The sequence below is a fragment of the Camponotus floridanus genome, unplaced genomic scaffold (assembly GCF_003227725.1).
Source record: "Camponotus floridanus strain SB8 unplaced genomic scaffold, Cflo_v7.5 scaffold6, whole genome shotgun sequence".
Classification (NCBI taxonomy): Eukaryota; Metazoa; Arthropoda; class Insecta; order Hymenoptera; family Formicidae; genus Camponotus; species Camponotus floridanus.
The window spans coordinates 1,908,723-1,931,316 of NW_020229769.1; the positions used below are offsets into that span (position 1 = coordinate 1,908,723).

The following is a 22,594-nucleotide window of genomic DNA, read 5'->3' on the forward strand; positions in this document are numbered from 1 at the left end:
ACGGCCGTGCACTCACACGCGGCCACGCGAGTTTTAAGCTCGATTGTATGACGGTAAACGAATAAATGTGCAAATTTGACGAACCAGCCTGGCTCTCGCTATTCGAAAATACGTAACGCACACGCGTGCGCCGGTACACGCGGACGTATGCCGCGCACGAGTGACCAACACATACGCGTCGCGTTGCACACATGCGTCCTCGATCGTGGCGACACGTGCATGCACGCGCATCTCGGTGCATTGAGCGTGCTTAGGACACCGTCTGCGTGTGTGCGAGCGTACGTGCCCCGCGTGCCAGCGTGTACGTTGCCGACGCGTTCGTGTGTGAGCGCGTACGTGTGCGTATGTGTGTGTGTAAACGGGAACGTGTGGTCGGGGTGGACTAGGAACTCGTGCGTATGCGTACAAAATACGAACTCCCAGGCCGGCGAACTGGGCGTTCCTATACGCTGGGCCGTGAATAAAAATAATTAACGGAGAATATATACGAATGTCGAAGCGCCGATTGATTTACGGGAGTGTGCGAAGGTTCGAGGCGGGACCCGTAATTTCGCAAAAACCGCGTATCTGCGGGCTCGGCCTCGATTTTTGTTTTTACCCCCAGACCAACCAGCGCGGCCGATCGACTGCACGCGTGTACGTGCGTAGGTGGTTTTTTTTTTTCACTACTCGTCGCTCTTCAAACTGGTCCGGCCCGGCGGTCCATGATATTCCACGGATTGCCACGGATATTACGGATAATTAAGCAATGGATTTTTGAGTTTAATCGAGTGCATAAATCGAATGCACTCGCCGATACTATGAGATGCTTCAGTTCAAACAATCATTCGCTCGTCGTTGAAAGGTTTTTATTGCGAATTCGTCGAGTTATGCGAACGGAACGGAAACGGAATTGGCTGTCTTTCTTTTATCTGGCATCTCTCTCGTGAACCCCCGTCGCGGAATTTATCTAATTAATGAGATCTCCGCGAGATACAATGTATCAACCGCGTACAATTAAATGCTTAGCCTGTTTGAGATGAAGCGAATTTTAATTAAGCGAATGTTTGAGCGCTAATTTTAAAAAAGGTAAAACGGACCTCTCCACTTTGTGTCGCATGCGGAATTAATCGAGCACAATTTTTGACGAATCATTGTCGTAACCGCCAATTTCGCGTGCGAATCGATAAACGGACATATAAACAACCGACCAATATGAGGATAGGTCGAGAATCGCGCGATGTCGCGCCAATGTGTCCAGGTGCACAAATTTACAGGTAACGAAAGGCAGATGGTAACTACCCCACCGTAATAACGCGCGGTTTTACTTGCGGCGCCCACCCTTAAGAGGCGACGCGAGTCGGCCCATTGATAAATTCACAATATAAGTAATTTATCGTGCAGTAAAAATTATGTCACTTCTATAAAATAAATTACGAAAAAATTATTTAAAAAAATATTTTTTATTCATTAAAACAATATTTAATTATTGTACTATTGTATTATATATAATATCAAGTTGGAAACATTACATGTGATCTTATGGAAATATAAGTATATTCGGATGAAAAATTGTTTATCATTTATTTGATTATATTTTTTTAATATTTTTAATATTTTTATTTACATTTTTTATATTTTTATTTATATTTTTTTATTATTTATAATTATTTTAAATCGGCACAATTATTATTTTGTAAGCAATCTTTTTTATTTAAAAATTGACCAGATTCTTATGGTTCGTTTTACATAATTATTGAGTGCATTTGTATTGGTAGTAAAAATATTAAATGGAATTTATGGAAATAATGATGGTGGTTTAACGTGATAACATAAATCCCGCAAACATAGAAATAATGCAGAGATTCAATTTACTCGACGTCGTTGAACTTTCGTCAGGACAAGAATACTGTCGAGTTGCGCGTTCTCGTTAGAAAAATATGCTAGCCGCAAGTAACTCGGTCACCAAACAGTTGCCGTGATAAATAAGCAAAAGCCGCGTCGTCTCTGTCAAGAATTATAAAAACTATATTTTAATTAAAGGAAATTCTCTCGGGAAATTTACTTCTCTGAAATCCTCTTGTATAATATGGCAGATCTTTTACCGTAAAACCGTGATACTTCTTGCATTATTTGTCGTTTACAAAGACGTGAAAAATATAAGCGACTTACTGCTTCATCAACTATCGTGAAAAACAATGGTAAAAGTTTAAAGATTTGAAAACAACTAAAAAAAGAAAGATATTTTTTACGTCGATATAGCACAAAATGGATGCATCATATAGACATACTAGAGAAGCGCGTTGAAAAGAAAGGGCTTTTCACCCTTATTTTCTCATAAGTAAGAGATCACGTACGAGACCATATTCCGTGTAGGTAGGTCTACAGGTGTCAGCTGACAATGAGTCATATGCATGTCCTCACGAGTCTGCGTGCAACATACGTTCGTCTAGTACAACATTGAAGATGAGAAGAAGGGTTCGCATGTAGGTACTCTTCGAAGGTCTTAACAATGTGGAAGAAGCGTTAAGTTAATAAGCGTTTTTAAATCTTCATATTAGAGGATGAAGGTGAGAAAATAAGCATTCGAAAATCGTAGAGAAATTTCAGCGATGTTAAACTTCTTTGTTTGATCATTTCTAGCAAAAAGCTATGAATGATATTACAAAGATGTTACATGTCTCGCATATGTGTCAACAATATGTTTGCAAGGAAATTATCTGATTCACTCGACTCTATTTTTGAATTATTTTAATCTTCTTTTTTTAAAGTTTCATCATTTATATAAACATCAAAGCATATAAAATTTTTAAAGTAATTCTCTTTTATGCAATATTCTCTTGGTATACATTATTTGAAAATACATTTTGTGAAATAATGTCTGCTGTATTTTTCAATAATTTTCCATTTATATTTCAATGTATAAAATATTACGATTACACGGCACTCTTGCAGAAGAATGAGACAAATGGACATTTTGATACGAAAGACGCAGCCCGTGATAGAAGTACGTTCATTCAACTAGACTGTTCTCGAATTAAGAAGTCTATTATCCCCGTAGCATTGTCTCCGTCGTACCAATTTCGGCATCTGCTCAATGGCAGCTGAAGAAGAAGAAGAGCATCTCAAATTACTCCCGCACAACTCTCATCATTTGGTTTCTCTGTTTCGTACCTCCCTCTCCTCCCTCTTTCCTTTAACATTCGGCTCGTGCGCACTAGCCGTCTGTCGATAATCCCGAGGAATCCCAAAAAGGCTCATCATCATCTGCTTGTAGGTGGCTCACCGCTGTCTATTTACGATGAGTATATAATGCCAAACCGCCTCTGTTCGTGGCGTTTTGTGGACAAACAAAATCGGCGATCTCCTTTTCATTTCGCTCATGGATAGATTACGCATCCTCCCTCCAAACCACCCCCTCAACTGGTGGTCCTTTTGTCAATGTGCGCTCGAGCGTCACAACCGCATTCTGCATATTTTGAATCTGTGCAAGATCCGCTCCTTTCCGCCACGATTGTTGCCGACAAGAAGAGAAGGAGGAAGATCGGGCCAGATGATCGAGTGGCATACGAGTTCCTGTCGATCACCGGAAGAACGTCGGTTACCTCCGGGATGTTGACATAGCGGTGCAGTGATGCTGTTAAATATTTATTCCGGTGGGGTGCATTGACACAATACTCTCTTCCGCCGTCTTGTGAAAAGATCCGAGTCTACAAAAAGCGCACATGCTATTAAAAAGTCAGGCAAGGTTAATCATCTCTTAGAAACCGATCGATATCCGATTGAGCGATCTATTTTTCGCAAAATGCAAAACGTGACGATCGTTTCTTCCGGTTAAATTGAATAGTGCACGAAAATCTAGTAAACAGCTTTCACAAAGTAAAATTCGAGATTTGACTTTTAAAATCTATAAATATAAATATAATTGTATAATACCATGGTGTGATATTTGGTAGATAATTATTAAAGAAATTTAATATTTTTCGAATTAATGACTAATAAATATTGTAACATACATTTATTCTCAAATATTTAGCTATATCAATTTGATGTGATAATTAAAGAAACTGGCGACTTTCTAGATGTGTGCATGCGCATGTATCGTATAAGTGCACATTGTCAACGGGGAGGGTTTTGTCTTCACTTCCGAGTAATTTCCTCCTAACGTCAATTTTCCTGGAGATTACTAACCCTTCATGGTACGTTCGAGCGCCCTCTGGGAAAACAAAGGTGTCACTTCTTCAAAGAGCTCTTGTTCTTCAGCTTTCCTTTTCTTCGCACTCTGTTCGGTCTCTTTCTTTCTCTCTCAATTCCTGTTTTCTCTCTTGACCGTTTTGCCATTTAGAGACCTCTTTCTATCTATCCATGTACGAATTTTGTCCCGAAAATTGCTTGAAAAATTTTTAATTTTCTCTTAATCAACTCGTTTTGCCGATTCATCTCTTAAGAGAATAACTTGACTTAGCTTAATTAATGCCATTACATTATTAGAGCGATGTCAATTTATTTAAAAATCTGATTATTATTTGTAATTATTAAATTTAATTATGCAATTGTGTCATCCAAGCGCATCCGGTTTTTTTAATTTCCAGAATCTTTATTCGCGCTACTCTTTCTTCTTCTCTTAAAAAGACGCTTTATCTCCTGAGGGACGGCGTTTCAACAGGTTACAAGACGCCGTGAAACGTCTTCGCTCCGTTTACCCTTAAGAAATGTCTCGTCCCTTTTCAGCTTTCTCAAACCCTAAGGAAGTTCGCCCATCCCACGCCGTTCTTGAGTAAATCGCAAGTTTTCTCGATCCCTATTCGCAGCCAAAGAGATCCATCCCTCGAAGATTTTCCGGGCCGTGGGCTACGGAGGAACCTGTTGATGTAAAGAAACGTCCCGCTGGCGAAACTCGGAAGAAAGGACAAACGTTTTCTTACGACGATGTCCCTTACCCCTGGTCGAGCTTCCTTCTCCACCTCTCTTATAATTGTCTAGGGAACAAGATATCAACTTGTTGCTGTCGGTATTGAGCGAGGGCCAAGGCTCTAAGGTTAGAGGGTTGGTTTTATTTTATTATTTAGACACGGCACGCGAGACCGGGCTATCCTCTTTCTCTTCTGTGTTCTTCTTCGTCTCGGAATTAGCCGCGCTTTATTTTGGCTTCATTTATTACAAACTAGGCATCAAACTATTATGCAGCGACAAGAAATACGATAAATCAAACTATATCATAGAAGAATATATTTTTTCTTTCGTTCGGATACAATCTCATTTTTATAAGCCGATTTATGCAACCGCACGTATCACGCAATGTTTGAAAAAGTTGCTCTCTTCCAGTAATTTGATCAATTTAGATCAGTAAAATTTCAATCATATTGAATAACACAATATTTAATCAGTAAATATTTGATGTGGTTCATTATAATACGATTTAAATACATATTATATATATTTAATGTTATAATTTAAATTTCTATATAAATTGATTATATAATTAAGAGACAACCTATTATTAAAGTTGATAATATTTTTCATAATTATCGCTATTTATCACAGAAATTTGTAATTTTATCAACTCCCTTTATATTTAAATTCGATTTCCATAAGCCGAAGTATTTTTATTATAGTCTCTAGATCGTAAAACATATACCAAATTTATGGTGTTTATTGCACGGGATAAGAGATTAAGAGAGGATCGTTTCGTGAGAATTTACGCCCAAGATTTCTTACGTGATGTCCTCAAGATACGTGCTTACTTGGGAACACTTGTTGAACATTGAGCTAAGATTGTCCGAGCTAAGAAGCCACTTGTTGCTTCGTCCTTCCTAGGAAGGAAACCTGGGTCCCGTATCAGGATACTTAACAATGATAACCGCAGAAATTCTACGAATCTTTAGCAAACCACTTGAATTTATACGTTAAAAGCAAAATGTTCTTTATACCTTATTTTATATCATTAAAATATGTCGACATTTAAAAAATTGTATTAGAAATTCTAATACTTTGATATATGATAGATTTAAATGTAAATTTCTCTCTGTGACTTTTAAAGGAGAAAAGTCTTTCTTATAATAAATTTATCTTCCCGTCATGATCGAAATATTCTATTATTGCTTCGACGATTATACGAAGGGGGCGTCTCCTGAGGCAGGGGCCACATGTTTCTAGCTTGCTTTCAGATACAACCGAATCTCTCGTGCACGATAGAGCCTTTAATCGAATATGAAGCTAGTTATCAAATACTAACTTTAGATATGGAAATACGACTTTATTCTCAAGGGGCAACAATGCGCGATAGAGATATATTTGACGTATAACATCCATAGAACATATGTTTAATTGTAAGAGAGTTATATTTGTATAAACTTTATAGATATACGTATTGATTTATTCGTATCGAGTCGTATATATTTCAGATTTTTAATCTGTACAAACATAATATTTTTTTATTTATCATATTAATTAACATTTTACTTTGCGTTTTATCGAAATCACATCGTTTAAGAAAAAAAAATTAAAATCTAGAATTTTTATATTTTCTATTTTTTTTGGCGCAAAAAATATGTTTATTTATATATCGAGATTGCTGTTTGTTTGCTTTTTGTTGGACACACACGGGAAAGAGAGAACGAAACAATTGCAACATAATCTGTATCGATTTGGTAACGCGAATTAATAAATTTCCAGAGAGTTAACACGTTGAATAGGAAACTTAAAAAAAAACATAGGCCTCGCCTTGAGTCTTTTGCGATGATTAGATTCTGCCACGTGTCTATTATACCATCCATCAATGCGACGCCCCTTTTTCGGATGCACGCGCATGGCACGCATATATGCTCGCGCCTTAATCACGCATAGAACGTAAGACGAGAACCTAAAAATTAATCTCATCGAGGATACTTCGCTTGACTAAAGCTAGTCTTTATAAGCTTTTGTTGCGGTGGAAAATCAATAAAAGGGCTCAGTTGTATTATTATAAAAAAAAAATATAATATTTATTGCAAAATAGCGCAGTATTATTATAAAATTATTCACAATCTCTAGACACTACTTAAAAGTTTGAAAATTATTAAAATGAGTTTACAATAAATAATAAATAATAAAATATAAAAATATGCAAGAAGAATCAGTTTGAATATTTTCGGACTCAAAATGCCAAATAACTAATGATCAATGACTATATCATTCTATATTTTACAAATGAGTATTTTAGATAGTTTTTCGTACATCACAAAATGATGCAACGTGCACAATGAACGACGCGCGTATAATATATAATCCATATCCAGAAATATCATGTCAATGCTCGAACAAGCGTATCGAGGCTAAATTGTCAAAGCTGGCTCTACCTAACGAGCGCGTACGCTTTACGCGATCGCAGCGCGCGCGTAACAGGAAACTAATTATAAATCTGTTTCCAACAACGCGTCGCACGTTATAACTGCTCGCAGCGCGTTGATACATCGGCGTGCGTACTTCTCTTGTGTGCGACACATTAGAAACTATTTTTAAGTCTATCAACGCACACAAAACGCCGTAACGCGCGTAACGACGACGGAAAAGAGTTTAACGCGGGTACGCAAGAGCGTCGAGAGCATTTGCGCACGATGGCCGCGATCGTAACGCGCTTTCCAGTAAAGGACTCCCGTAATCGTCTAATCGCCGTAGAACGGCACCGAAGTACGCTTCAATCGCGATCGCGCACAACACGGTTTGCCACCCCATCGCGAGAGGGGAATGTCTGATTGATGATTAAGGGGCGATGGACGGAACGAACGCGAGAGGGAGGTAATCTTGGCCGGACAAAGATTTTCATCGAGACATTCGGATTTGATTTTCAACCCCATCGTTTTATCCCCCACCGCGTCGTAGAGACAAGAGTCGGGGGTGGAACGCGACGACTCCGCCATGTCAGAGAAACGATCGACTCTTGGGCTTGCTTTTATCGGGTTACGCAACGTCCACGAAAACCAGTCGGCTAAGTTCTTTGTCTACAAAGCCATCTGTCACCCCGAAGTGCTCGTGTGAGGGTGTGGGAGCGATGCGTGGGCGGCGGCGCGGCGCCGATACGTGTGTTCGTCGCGCGTTACGCGTATCTCCGTGTTTCCCGTGTCTCTGTGTGAACGCACGTGTGTGAACGCTAGCCGTACGCCAATATGTGAGATACGATCGAGATAAAAGCGAGATAGCGCGACAAGTATAAGCGGACCTTTGGGACGTGTATTGAGTATTGATTTTCTCCGCGCGGAGCGTTACGCGCCACGGGTTAAGCCGAAACGCAACGAAGTTTATTAATCTCAGCGAACGCGTCTGTCTGTCACGGTAAGACGCGCGACAAGATTTCCATTTCGTTTCTCAAAAAAAAAAAATGCGGATTATTCGCCGAGGATTCGTAAAGACAAAATTCGCGAAAGTGTTGCAGCAATTGTGATTAATTTGAAGAGATTTATCTGTGTGAGATTAAAATTGAACAGTTATAATACATAAAAATGTACGACCTTGTTTAAATATATAAACTTTTCGATCCTATTATCTCTTTATAACGCTGCTGATTAAATTCACTTTGTAACTTAAATCTCGGAGCTGCATAAACTGGTTAACTCTAGAGAGTAGTGACGGTCCTCCTGGAAAGGAACGTTGGAAGATGGATAGGGAAAGAACGGGAAAGAGAGAGGGCACGGCAGGGAGAGCAGCTAATACATCATAAACTTAGGAACAAAGAGAAGAGAGGATGTGTCGCCGGAGAATCCACAAACTCCGGTATCCTCGCGACAAAACTTTACCTATTTGTTAAGTCTTGCCGGGGCCGAAACTGTCTCAGATACTGGCATCGAACAGTACCTCACACCTACGACCTCCTTGAATCTAGTCCTCCTCCTGACTTCTACTTCCTCGATCCTTCCCTGTGCATTCCAGTCGAAACAATGCACTGGATGCGAAAGTACATCGTCATATCTAATGCTCCGAATAATAAAGTCGAGTCATCGATGTCGAGATGCAGGATATTGCGCTAACTTTTTATCGTAGATATTATTTATGCGCATAGCGAGCTATCGCGCGCTATAAATATAAATAAATAGACATGCACACATATTAAGATTATATATAATGGGAAGCGGTTTAAAAAAGAAACAAAATTTATTATTATAAATATACGAGATACTTTTTCATACAATTTTCTACTTTATGTACATTTCCAATAAAATGACCCGTTGCAGGAAAATGCTTTTATTTTTAACTGTAGAGTATATTGCGAGGAATCTCGGCAGAATGCGGCGCTATATTTATATCGCCTCGATATTTATGCGCGATCGAAATTCGTGAACTTTGGCACGTATGACGCGAAGCAAAAGCTCGTCGGCGACACGCGCGCGTTGCATCCGTTGCATCTGTGTTGGGGATAGTGGCGAGCTTTGGAGAGAGGGTTTCATTGTGACGACAATATCGCCTTAGGCGGCATTGGCGACGTAGATATGCAAATTTCGAGGAGTACGGTTTAGCTCTCTGCAATTTCACTTTTATAGATTCGTTAATGTTTCATCATGATTTTTGAAAGTTTATCGTATAATAGTTTTTTTTTATAAAATTGTTATAGCTGTGAGAATTGTCCGAATAAAAGTAGAAGATTGTTAAAATGAATAAAAATTAAAAGACAAAAAATATCCTTACTCTTGCAAATTTTTATAAAAATTTAAAAAATTTAGGAAAAATTCGAGAATTGATCATTCATTAAAGATATCGTACAATGAAATAATAATGCAATTTAAAGATGCAAATGATGTATATTTATATTTAATTTAATATTTACAGATTTAACTAACAAAGTTACTTTTTTTGTTTCAGGGGACGGCACCTTTCGCACCGCCACGGCAACGAACAACGTAAGTACACTAAATTAACGCGTTAGAGTTCCAAGATAGAGAATCTCTCTTCAGAAAACTGTTTTTCGTTCACACGAGACAAAACGAGACAAACGATCGACATATTGTAATCGTGATAAATTCTACGCCAATGCATGCATATATGACTGTCGGGTTGGGGATTGACAATGTATCTCTGAGTCGTGGTGGTCGTTTCGTCGTCGTGCGATGTCAGTGATGACGCTGGCGTCCAATCGGTAGAAGAAGGATGTCAATGGAGGGGAGAGAGGTAGAAAGAAAAGGGGGGAAATCGAAGGGAAAGAGACGGAGACGCTTTAAGGTATATAATCACGCTTGCTGGCTTCTTCCCTAATAAAAATCTCACTGTCAGTTTGCTCCCGGATCGGCCCCTACGCGTGCCCCACGTTGTTACGATGATATACATACGCATCACGTAGACAAAAGTGCATATGCAACTGACAACGAAACTTTTACGATGCACTCTTCGCTCTTCGTGGATCGGAGATCTGGAATGGATCGGAAAAGAATCGTTGTATAAGAAAACAAAAGAATGCGGGGGAGGGATAGAGTAGGGTAGGTAGATATATAGAACGCAACGAGAGTCACGGAACCGGATACGGGTTAGAAATGCTTGCCGTAGCAGCATCTGGAGCTGCAATTTTTTCCAATCTCCTGACGCGCACTCGAAGACGCAACGTGTTTCCGCGTTTTTCTTCTCGCATGCATCCATCATCATCTTCGCTCGATAATACAATAGCGCTTGTTCGCGATTGTGTAGCCCGATAGCGGACGTAACGTCCTCCGATTCGCTTCAACAGCGATTTGCAAATTAATTTAGCTTTGTCGGCCGACTGTCAACAGTACGTTGATCTTCTACGCAAACAGCACAGACACGACGCACGCGTAATGTCGATAGATACTCAGAGGAGTGTCTCGTTACGATGACCGCATTGATTGGTTTTTTGAGGATGCCCATGTATCCAATCTCACACAGAATTTTATCATTGTATATTTATATCGATTTTATATATATATATATACAATGTGACAGAAAAAATAGTTAGAAACTATTCATTATTATTTTGCTCGGTTCAATGTTGAATGGCTTACTTGTATCTCGCAGATGAACAAGTCTTTCCCGATAAAGAAGCATTAAAGGCTATTAAGCGCGATACAAATTGAAAACGCGATCGTCCAGTCTGAGCTTAATTGAGGCCGACCGAATGAAAGAATATACGCGAACGTAGGGAGTGAAAAGAGCCGCACTATTCATTCGGCGGCGATTCGACCCTCGAGGTCGTCGACGGAAGGCGGGGGAAAGACGTAAGGGCGCCTCGGTGTCTTCGCAGCAGTGTCGATGTTTAAAGGGCCAAAAAGCGGTCGAGGGTCCTTGGCCGGGACAGGTCTCAAGGTGCGTGTCTCTGGTGGATTTAAAAGACCCTCACGACGGGATATGCCTTCGAACGCTAGGACCTGGCCGCAACCTGGAACCAGATGGCTCGATTCCCCACTTAACCGCCCCTTCTTCCACCTACGTGTCTTATAAACCGACCCGGCCGTCTGAAACGTGAAAATGGATTTTCTCACCCCTCCTTCCGCCGGTTTTCCTTCGCTCTTCGAGCGCGATCGTTCGACCGACAAAACTTTTTCGCTCCCGCCCCCTCACGCACGTTAATAACGCATCTCGATGCGGGCCGGCGTCGAGAGAGAGGAGCGCGTCGTTCGACATATGTTTCGGAAGTCATTGTGCGTCATGCGGCGAAAGACGATGTGTAGCGGTAGTTTGCGGGCCTTTCGTGAACGGTTTTTCTCTCTGCGTTCTTTCGCCCGTTCGTTATTAGTACTTTTAATCTCCCGTTATAGACGAGAGCCTCGAAATTGGTGCCGGATACTGTTGAGAGGATCGACCAATCTGCTGCGAACAGAATTCCGCACTTAACTACGGCCAGGGGAAGCACACAGGCATCGACAACAGTTACGTGTTTTTTTTTTCTCCTCTGATCGCTCCCTAATACTTTATTCGTTCGTCTAGGTATCTTTTTTTTCTCTTTTATCGTGCCTCGTGCCGAGACGCGACGATTTAAACGCGCACGAGCAGTGACTCAAGTGGGCGGATAACGATATGTAAAGAAATAACGTTTTTATGCATCATTATATTCTGAGAAAGTACAAAAATTCCGCTTGCGACCAATTTTTCATATTTTTTTATAGAGTTCTTTGCATCGTGGACATTGAAATATTTAACGCTGAAATGAGTAAATTATTTTGACCACTATGACATTTCTGTGTCTTTTGCTATTAATTTCTCCATCAAGATTGTTTTTATCAGATGCATATTTTTAGTAAATATTAATCATATTTATTATTGCGTCAGAAAAAAGAAATAGTTTTTTAATAAGTCAATTAATTTTGAATCACACGATTAATTTTTCTTATATATAGAAAATGGCGGAAATTATTTTTAAATATATCACTCAAGATTTTGAATCGTTTTAATAAACGCGACGATTTCATTACATATATGTAAAAATTTATTTTGACGACTTGTGTAAAGAAAATAACACAAAATACGTAATGAAAATAGAAACGCGTAAGAGAAACAGAAAAGAAAGAAGCCATGAAGAAGAGAAAGGGAAAGATATCTCTTCCAGGTGTTGTCGATGCCTGGAAAAGCTGCGGATTCGCTGAGCCACGGCTGGCACGCGCTGCGAAGAGACGAAAAGAAGGGATGCTGCGTGTCAAAGGGACGGGGCAGGTTTTACAGGCTCGACATTATGTTTACCACACGAAACGCCCCCGCAACGCCTCGCCGCAAAACCGGATGTCTCGTGCTGAGAATTAGCGAGATTTACGAGCGGCGACAAATCGCCGCTGCTTGCCTTCTCTCTTAACCCAGGCGTGAAAAGGCCGATCGAGATTGGCCGCTCGTTATTGGTAACGTTTAGAAATCGTTTAGAACGGGGCCTCTTTGAGATATATCGTACAATGCATAGCCACGTTGTACCTCGTTGTATCTCGTTTACCACTTTGTAAATCTTTTGCTCGCTGTAATTAGGCTACCGTTGGCCCTTCACAGTCCGTTGAGACGGTCAGTCGAGGGTACGGAAACAGAAAAATTTCTTTGGCTATTTCTACGATCACTTTGTCACGTTAACAAGACGGTTTTAGGCAAAATCAGAGCGATACAATAATGGATACAATAATGTCCGCCTAGGATTGTCCGGAGATCTTTGTCGATACATTGGCGATGCATTGATCCGTTGTGCCAATTATTCGTATATTTCGATATTGTGCAAAGAAAAAAATCGGCTATATAAAAATTGAATTAACACGAATTTACACGAATAGCTTAACTTGTATATAATATTTAAAGTAAGTTTTTTAAAGAAATATTATAGTATTATAGTATTTTTTGTGAAAAAAGTTTAAAATAAAATTTAATGGATGAGATATTTTTTAAAGATTTGAAAAGCTAAAAAATTTAAATAAACACAGATCTAAGTTTTTTATTTTTAAATATTGAAGAAAATCCTATCGTAATAATTAAAAAATTAATTTCTTAATTTAATTTCATCGTTCACTAATATAATGAAATTTATATCGTTAGTTATTTATATTACTTATCGTAATATAAACAATTAACGATATAAATTTCACTAATTAGTGAATTTCTTTTTGAAGCTTTTATATAACCTAAATCGCGGAAGAATAATAAGATATCAAATGCACACGCACACTTGCAAAGTCTATATGTAGATATCTATTAATATATTTAGATGTGTATTTTCCAACGGAAAGATATACCTTTTTTCGCTTTAGATATAATTGCGCGCGTGTATGCTTCCTGATGCGTGACAAATGCGCATACATAGTGGTATTCGGAAGTACATACGTTCCCTTCCGTGCGAGAATCGCATTCCCTGCGTGTATGCGCCTGCATGTGTGTGTGTATGTGGATGCGAATCGTTTCCGTATACTAATACCCCTACAAATCGATTCGTAGCTCCGTCACCTTGATAACCTCTTTCTTTTTTCTTGCTCGCTCTCCCTCGATGGCGTACGCGTCAAGGGAGCTGACGGGCGTCTGTGGCCAGACGGAATTTCTATGGGGCACCGGCGGGGTACCCCATGGCAGTTCCGTCCTCTAATGTGGAAGTAGCTCGTGCTACCTGAGCAGCTGGGCATGTGTGCGCGAGGAGAAGGGAACTCCCTTCGCGGGAGTTTTATTTTATTTTACCTCGCCTTATGGGATATCAAAGAGAGCAAGAGAGAAAGGAAAAAGTAAGGGGACGGCCCCATAGATAGACGCCGCCAGGTACCCCGTGGGTCCAACGTCACGCTTGAGAGGGGGGCCATCTGCCCCCTAACGAGTGTGTGACGTCAGGTGTGACGACGTGTGCTGAGCCAAGGAGCGTCTGTCACTTATGCTCTGCTTCGTGCTCTTTTTCTTTTTCCCAAATGCGCATCAAAATATTTTAATTATTTGCGATCAAAAATTGAGTCTATTATAATACGATCGTATAAATATCCGAACGAGAAAAAAACGAGAAAAAAATATTTAGTTTCTTTTTATAATATGAAAAAGAATATAATTTGTGATTTTTATAATTAGATTTGTAAACTCTTTTGATGATATATTTTGCAGAAATTACTCTTTATTAGATCCTTAAAACATATATTAAAAGCATTAAAAATTATTTGTTCGCGGGTGCTAAAGGAAAAATATAATAGGATATTTGATTAGGATATATTGGAATCTTCTAATACTATTTATTTCATATCACACTGCGCATAGCAACTCACTTTTATCGTAGTAGGCGTATTTCGTATCTAAACAAGAAATATTATATTATCTTTATCATATTATATTCTTTATCACTGTTATCATGTGGGGCGGCTTCTGGAGATATATTACGTTTTGAGTACGCAGATGAAGGATGCTTCTTCTCACAAGAATATTTTTGAAGATATGGGAGGTAAATTAAAGAGAAAGAAAGCTTACTACAAAATTTATCACGCGAAAATCTCAGTGTTTTCACAATTTATCCCTTTCCTTCGCTTCGATAAATGAATTATATTCTAGTCGGTATTAAATATTTAAATTCCGTTGAAAAAAAAATTAATATTAAATTAATATTAAACATTATTTAAATTCCGTTGAAAAATTTCAACGAACTTATTATTAATTAAATGTTATTTTTCTTGAGAGAGATATTAAAATACTTTTATATAAATCTATTCTCCTTAAAATAGAATTCTTGAATTGTTTAAGGATTCTATGTCCGCTAATTATAGCTTCGATTCGACAAAATCGCGAGAGTTTTTGTCATGAAATTTAGATGCACAACCCTTTCGTACGTATTGCGCGCCGGTCATTTCATAAAACGCAATTGTCACCCCGTGCTTTCTTTCGATCCATCATTGAGGATCACGCGCGTGCACATTGGGAATCGGTCGGTCGCGTGTTACGCGACTTGTACGTGCGAATTCCAAGTATAAGTACGTAATATGCAGAAGCAAAGGGGCAATGCGTCACGGAACATCTGCCACGGGCGCGTGGCCCTCGGTTTTCGTACCCCAAAGAGCACCGACTGAAGAGGAGGGTCCTTTGAGACAAAGAAAAAGTATGACGTACCGGCAGCTGCCGTGTACGGTGACGTAGGGCCTTCCTCGTCCCTCCCAATGTTTCTCGGGACGATCACCCAAGGTGAGACCCCGCGTCGAAAATCGAAGATTTATCGCTCGTGATCGCGTGCGCGTCCGCCTATATTGCCGCAACTGTGCGGTGCAAATTACAGGCCGTTCTTATACCACTCATATTTGAGTTTTCCTTTCCCGTACGAACCGCAGAAATTATTTCTCTCCAAAATTTCGTTGCCAATTTTCCTCAATTCTTCTCTTGTGCAACTTGCGTAAGCAACGCGGGGAGAAAATTATTAAATTACCTTTATACATCGATATAAAATTATTTGAAATTTAATTATTTAATTTAATTATTTAATTTTATATGATCGAAATATGATATACATAAATGACAAGTAAATCCATGACTGTGATGCACGATGAGAGTATACATATATATTGGAATATGTTGCAATGTAGTTCGCGAAAATGCCATCTCGTCAGAGACCTCCGTTTCTTCCGCGAGGACACCCCATCTCCGACATGTATCTTCGCTCTTTCGTTCAAGAGAGAGGAGATGTAAAATGCGGGTGTCCATCCTCAAAGCAGTCCGCCGGCTACCGCACGTTTTTCTTCTCAAGAGAAAAATGGAAGAGGAAAAGAGAGGAAAAAAGTAGCGCGCAGTAAAGCGCACTAATCTCCCAAGTACACGCTCCGTTGAAAGCCTGCCCGCCACTGTCTTTTCCCAGTTTTTTTTTTACATGCCCAATAGCGAACGTTTTTATTTGTTCTTTAATGAAACCGGATCTCTTTGTTTCATGCGTCAACGAGCGTGCGCGTCTTGCTCGCGAGATTGCAAGATCTCTCGAGGTTGGAAAAAGTAATTAATGGAAATGCATAAAAACCATTTCTACGGAAAATGAATGTTTTTCTAACGTGACATTAATTCATACATAACTTATATCGCGGCGGTTACTTGAGTTTATGAATGTTAAGAATAGAAGAAGGAAACAATTAATTATAACAAAGGGGGCAAGAATTGATTTAAAAACACTGTTCGCAAAACGACCGAACTTTTATCGTTTATCTCATTTTAATTTTCAGTGGGAAAGGGAAGAACGATAAGAAAGAGATGCAACGTAAATGCATGTAATTTATTGTTACGTTATACGACGAGTTTTATCGTAGATATTTTGATTTTACGGTACGCGACATCCCTTTTGTGGCCCCTGCAAATCTCTACTCGATTTCACAAGCTGCCTTTTCCTTCAAATGCAAAAACACAATGACTGTATATCGAATTTACGGTTGAATATGGAAACGAAATCGCAGGAGATTGTGGGTGAGACAGATGCATCTAGATGTATATAAGAGAGTCGTAGAATGAAAGGAATCCGGGAAAGGGTACTGCTCCTTAGATCCTCTCGCATCCAAGAGAAACCCTTTCAATTTGCATCTGTCTCCGAAATGCAAAAAGGGGTGTCTCAGAATACAGATGTTTCTGGAAAGCGCAAGAAACGGTTGCTCGAGTGGAAGAAAAATAGGATATATCGCGAGTTTTCGAGCCGTTCCAAGACATTATTTTCGACTCTAAAGGGATCCTTAAATTCCAAGTCTTGCCAGGTGTGTCTCGAAATCATCTGCTTTCAAGATCACGATCGTTTCTTCGACGAAAGTAAGAATTAGATATTATTATACGAATTATTAAAAGAAATTCCTGTCTCTCTCTCTCAAAAGTTGCATAATCGTCAAAATTCATCGTATCGAAACGAGTATTAATGCGAGTAATGGGGGTTGCGTATGTATATTAATGCGATGGCGCGAAGACTCGTCATGCGAAAAGAATTTAAGCACGATAAAAACGTAATTTTTAACTGTCAGTTACTTCAACACGCGGATCTCACCGGGAACTCACTCAATCACGCGTAAGCCGTATTTATGTCTATTTGCACAATCTGTACGGGGCGTGCGACGTCGCGTAAAATATTGCCAATATCCTGAAAAATGTACGCGCAGTCTCTTTAACCCCGAGGAGATTCGCTCGGAGGTGCGCGAATTTGCTCGCTCCCGACTCGCTTGTCGACGTCGCGTGAAATTCTTGCGAAACGCTCGCTCTCCGCGTTAGTCGCGGAAGAAAAAAAGAAGCGACAGACACACCTATAGTTTGACGGTCTTAAAAAGAGAGAAGGAGAGAGAAAGAGAGAGAGAGGGAGAGAGACGGTTGGATCGTCTCCGGCGATTTCCCGTCGTTCGTAAATTCCTCGCCACCCTCGAACCCTCGCCGACTCCTCTCGCTGTTTCGCTTCATCTCGCGCGCACTTTTTGCGCGGAGATTTTTCGCAACGCCCCCTGCCCCCGTTCACCACCTCCGACGACCCGATGTCCGACCCTCCTTCCCCGTCTCTCGTATCCGGCGCTCTTTTTTTTTTTATTTTACCCCGCGCGTCGCCGCTCGGACCGCTGGGCGATCAATGAATTGAAGCGTCCGTCCTTTTTTTTTGGTCAGCCTCTGGCTCTCTTCGTTCGACGCACTGCCGCCTGCTTCGCCGTCACCTTTGCACCACCCCTCGTGCCCCTCGTGCAATCCCCACTCTACGGACGAGTATTCTCTCGCGTTCTCTCTTTCTCTCCCTCTAACTTTCTCTCGCGCTCTTTTTCTCTCGCATACGTGCACTTTTTCCTCCTCCCTCCTCCCCGTCTCGTCCGTTTTTCGCGTCCGTTCCACTCTTCCCGCCGTTCTCCGCGCTCGGACCTCTCTATCAGCATATCTCATTCTCTCCCCTTTCCCTCCGCCTTCACCTCATCCGTTATCGTCCTCCTCCGCCTACCTCCTCCACCTCCTGCGACTCTCGTCCTTTTCGTTCCTCGTCCAACTCGCCATTCCACGGTCGAGAGAAACGGACTGGAAGTTGTCCTTCTCGCACACTTTTCCACCCTGCGTTCCTCCGTCTCCCTGCCTTCGGCCTATCTGACCCTGCTATTGCCCTCTCCTTTTCCTCCACTCCCTCTTCTCACTCTCTCTCTCTCTTTCCAACACGGACTGGACATCCGAGCCTCTACGGCTTTCCGTGGGGTTCTCATATATGCACGCACACGCGGCCGCGTCTATGCATCTACATGCACCTGCACGCATGCAGATTCTGCGTTTCGCGTTCTCGCATCGGCAGATAAATCTCGCTGGCGCTTACGTGTGCCGGAGAGAGATGACGAAAGAGAAAAAAAAGGGAAAGAGAGAGAAAGAGAGAAGGCGAGCGCGAGAGGGGGTGTTGAAACAAGGGGTGGGATGGGTGCATAGTAGAAGCGCATGCGCTCGAGTTAGACGAGCACCTTTCGTTGCACATACGTGCATTTCTATCTTCTTTCCGCTCGCATCCGACACTCTCGTTCCATTTTTCTCTCTATTTCTCTCTCTCTCTCTCCTTCTCTCTCTCTCTCTCTCTCTTTCGTTTCCATCCCTCCCGCTGTTTCACCCTTTCCACCTTTTTCGTTGGCCTTTTATTTCAAAAGGGCCCTGGGCTAATGCAAATTTCCTCGTAAAGTGACGACCGAGCCGCCGAATTACATCGCGAGGCAATGCATCGGCGTCGCTAGCTCGCAACGGCGGAGGACGTGCGATGACGGGGATGTACCATCCGGAAATGGACGCGGCTCGCCTGCCGGTTGCATTTTTAATGTCGTTGTCTCATCGTGAAAATTTGTCGGAGATGGAGGTGGTCGCGGAAATCAATTCAATACTTTCATCACCATTCCTCACAATTTTAATTTGTAAGATTCTAAATATCCAATTTTTTTGTGCGAGATTGAACAAATCAATAGGACTGATACGTGGCAATGTCCATCTGAAATATTCGCGGGCGTAACACAATTGGATAATATGAAATATACATTTTTTTAAATATTAAAATATAGCTACTGTTATGTAAATGATACAGAAGATACTTAATTCTAAATGAATTGGAAAATGCAAAATAAGAGAGAATATTTCGTTTGATAAAACTAATCTCTCTCTTCTTTCGATCTTTTCTTTCGATGTATCGTATCGTCGCATCCGTCGCTGAATTGACTGGAACAGACGTACCGGGCGTACCGGACGTCTATGCGCAGAAATAATTACAGGCTTCTTTTAGAAAGCGCACGGTCGATGTTTCTCTCTCTTGACGGGAAGTCGCAAGTTTATTCATTATACCAGACCAGCGGTACCGGACAGTACCGGACAGTTGAACTGCCAACCCCCATCGAGGATGGCTGCGCGCCCTAGCGGCAAATAAAATCGTATTTCATCCCTTTGCCGGCGAAAATTTTGTCCCTTCCTCTCTCGCACTCGTCCTCTTTCTCTCGCCCTCTTTTTCTCTTTCCGCGGCGTAAGCTCGTACATCAAAGCTCGCCCGCGCCTATCTTCCTCCTCGAATGCTGCTGCCGCTGCCCTTCCCTCCTCACCCTCTGTCTCACCCTCCTCAGAGTCCACCATTTCAATCCCCCACTGCTCACCGTGAACCACCACATTGCCCAACTACCCCCTTTTGCCTCCCTTCCGACTGCCACCCACTCAACCCCATCCTGTATACAACTCATAAACTTTTGTACGGAGCTTTAGTAGCTGCAAGCTAACTTCCGGTCTCGCGACACGCGTTTGTTTCCGTATCGAGCACAATCGATATCGATCGAGTTGTCGGCGCGAATTCGTTGAACGGGAAGGCAACGTTGACTACGTATCGTCATCGTAAATTCGTCTCTCTAATCAGTCACCATGTAGTTTCGTCAGTGAAAAAGTATCCCTCCCGTTACATTCGTTTGGAACGGAAGCTTTGCTCGACAAGGATTTTAGTCGCAAGGGTCCGAGTATGATGACGCAAAAATTAAAATACGTACAACGAAGGTACATATGTTGTAAGGAAATTAAATTGTGGATAATGAAAGAGAGTTTTCTGATTTATTATATTTCGAGACGCGGGACAATTTGATCCGACATATTTATCGCGACGATAAAGTATCATTTTGCAAATGTTTTCCATTGCTGCCCAAAAATACTTACGATAATTCAATTAATGCGCAACACGTTGTACCCACGGATCGAAGAGTGAAACATATTGGTTTGAGTACGACTGTGTATTTTTATTTAGTCGAATTTTCAACAGCGCGTAACGCGAGGATATAAAATACGGAACGGCCGCGAGAAGTTAGCGCGAACATACCATCGCGATTTATTTCAACCCTTCCGCGGACTGCTCTGGCTTCGGGATGTAGAATGCAAACCCCGACGATAAGCTAGCTGACCGCCGGTGGTTTTCATCATATAACTCGATTAGCCCTGAATTCTCTCTCTTTTTCGATATAATTCAACGCGAATGCAATTTTCAGTAATTGCAGCGGTAGAAAGCAACAACCGAACGGAAGAGCGGACGGAAAATACGCGAAATCCTATTAAGCGCTGCGCGCTTACAAAATAATCTTTAAGAGCGTCCGGAATATAGAAATTTATGAGAAAAGAAATCTCCTGTAACATAATGTAACATTATTATGAAGAAGAATACAACTTGAATAGAAGCTTGAATTAATCATTCGACGGAATTATTGTGAAGGAAACTCTTGTAAATACACGATCCTGTTATTAAGAGTGGCCAAATCGTTACCAATTAACATTCAACTAGCGCACGCCACTCGACAAAATTAATCTATTTTCAGCTGACAGCTTCCGCTAAGAACGCTTGCCGCCTGTTGTGTATAAAAAGCGGATATTAGAAAAAAAACTTATTTTCCCCAAGATGAAAAGTCGGATTTTTCGACTGTCGAAATCAAAACGCGAGAACGTTATACGAGAACTAATCCGCCCCTTCTCTAAAACCAAAAACCGCCCTTCTAATTGTATCGAGGAAAAGAAGAAACGAAAACAGTTAGCTTTTTAATTGGGTAACATAATTGCTGCCCGGCAAATTGGATCATTCGACACGTGGCTGCCACGCGAGGCTTCTGTCAAACACCCTCGGTACATCCTGCAGGAAAGCACCGTTAGGGTCTAGCCACGCTTCCTCCTGGAATCGTAATGACAGGTAGTGCGTCAAATAATTATAGTGACCATCTATCCATCTATGTGTGATCATCGTGAATTATCTAATCATTGACGTGATTTTTACCTGAGCAATACAATCCTTTTACCTTTAGTTGTTTAAACATATTGAGTAAGACAGTAATTAAACGAAAAAGGGATATTTGCATTATTTTCATGTTAAACAAATATTTTTGGTCACTCTCTCAGTTCATCCCCTTTTTCTCTCTATATAATTATTCTCTATATAATTAATATTTTATATAATTAATATTTAAATACTTTTCATACATGATCAACACATGAGAATGATGTTCTATTTACAACTACGTTGTTCCCGTGAAACGATATGTTTTGCGGCGAATCGTAGAAAGGATGTTCATTATAAAAAGAATGCACAATTCCAGTTATAGAATTATCTGCAAATTCCTATATATGTACCGTTCACATGATATCTGCATCACGGAAGATTCGCGTTGCTTAATATGTTCGCATTCCTACGTGAGCCCCATACGATCCTAAATGATTCAAAACGCTGATAATGCATTCTCCCTCTCGTTACAGCCTAATTTTTACCGGATTCGTTCCAGCCGCTGCAGTTGCGCTGCAGACTAACCGGTCAGACTCTCTCCATTCGTTTCGATCGAACGTCGATTACTCACACTAGGCTACGTCCTCGCAGACAAATCCGGAATTCCGTGAATTTTACATGCCAAGGGATGCTCGCGAGAAATTGGTCTCTTCACAATCGCGATGAGTTTTCGTCACGTCGACAAATCCAATTTATTTCTACTGTTTCATTAATCTTTATCGCTTTATATAATGATGGATATATTTTTTTTAAAAATAATACTGCGAAGAAGGACATTATATATTTGACTCTTGTAATTAATTCTTTAATTACCAATTACATCGATTGATAATCGATTCGTGAATGTTTGAGAAGACACGCGAAGCAGTTTATTCTCACCTAAGGCGTCACAAAGACACATTTATTTTCGCCAAGTAATCATTATCAGTTTACAACTTCCTACATATCCAAGACTAGTTGAAAGACACACCTCCGAGAAGCTATAAGCTA

The 22,594-nt window shown here is 40.8% G+C and overlaps 1 protein-coding gene across 5 annotated transcripts in view; it reads left to right on the top strand.

Annotated features, from left to right (window-relative positions):
* LOC105252032 overlaps positions 1–22,594 on the top strand; it is a 99,202-nt gene that overhangs the window by 46,762 nt on the left and 29,846 nt on the right. For all 5 annotated transcript variants that reach the window (XR_003123471.1, XM_011259204.3, XM_025413095.1 and 2 more), the window contains one exon: positions 9,811–9,848. Coding sequence is in view for 4 of the 5 variants with exons in the window: in XM_011259204.3 (XP_011257506.1) it covers positions 9,811–9,848 (38 nt within the window). In the remaining variant the exon portion in view is untranslated. The remainder of the gene's footprint in view (positions 1–9,810; positions 9,849–22,594) is intronic.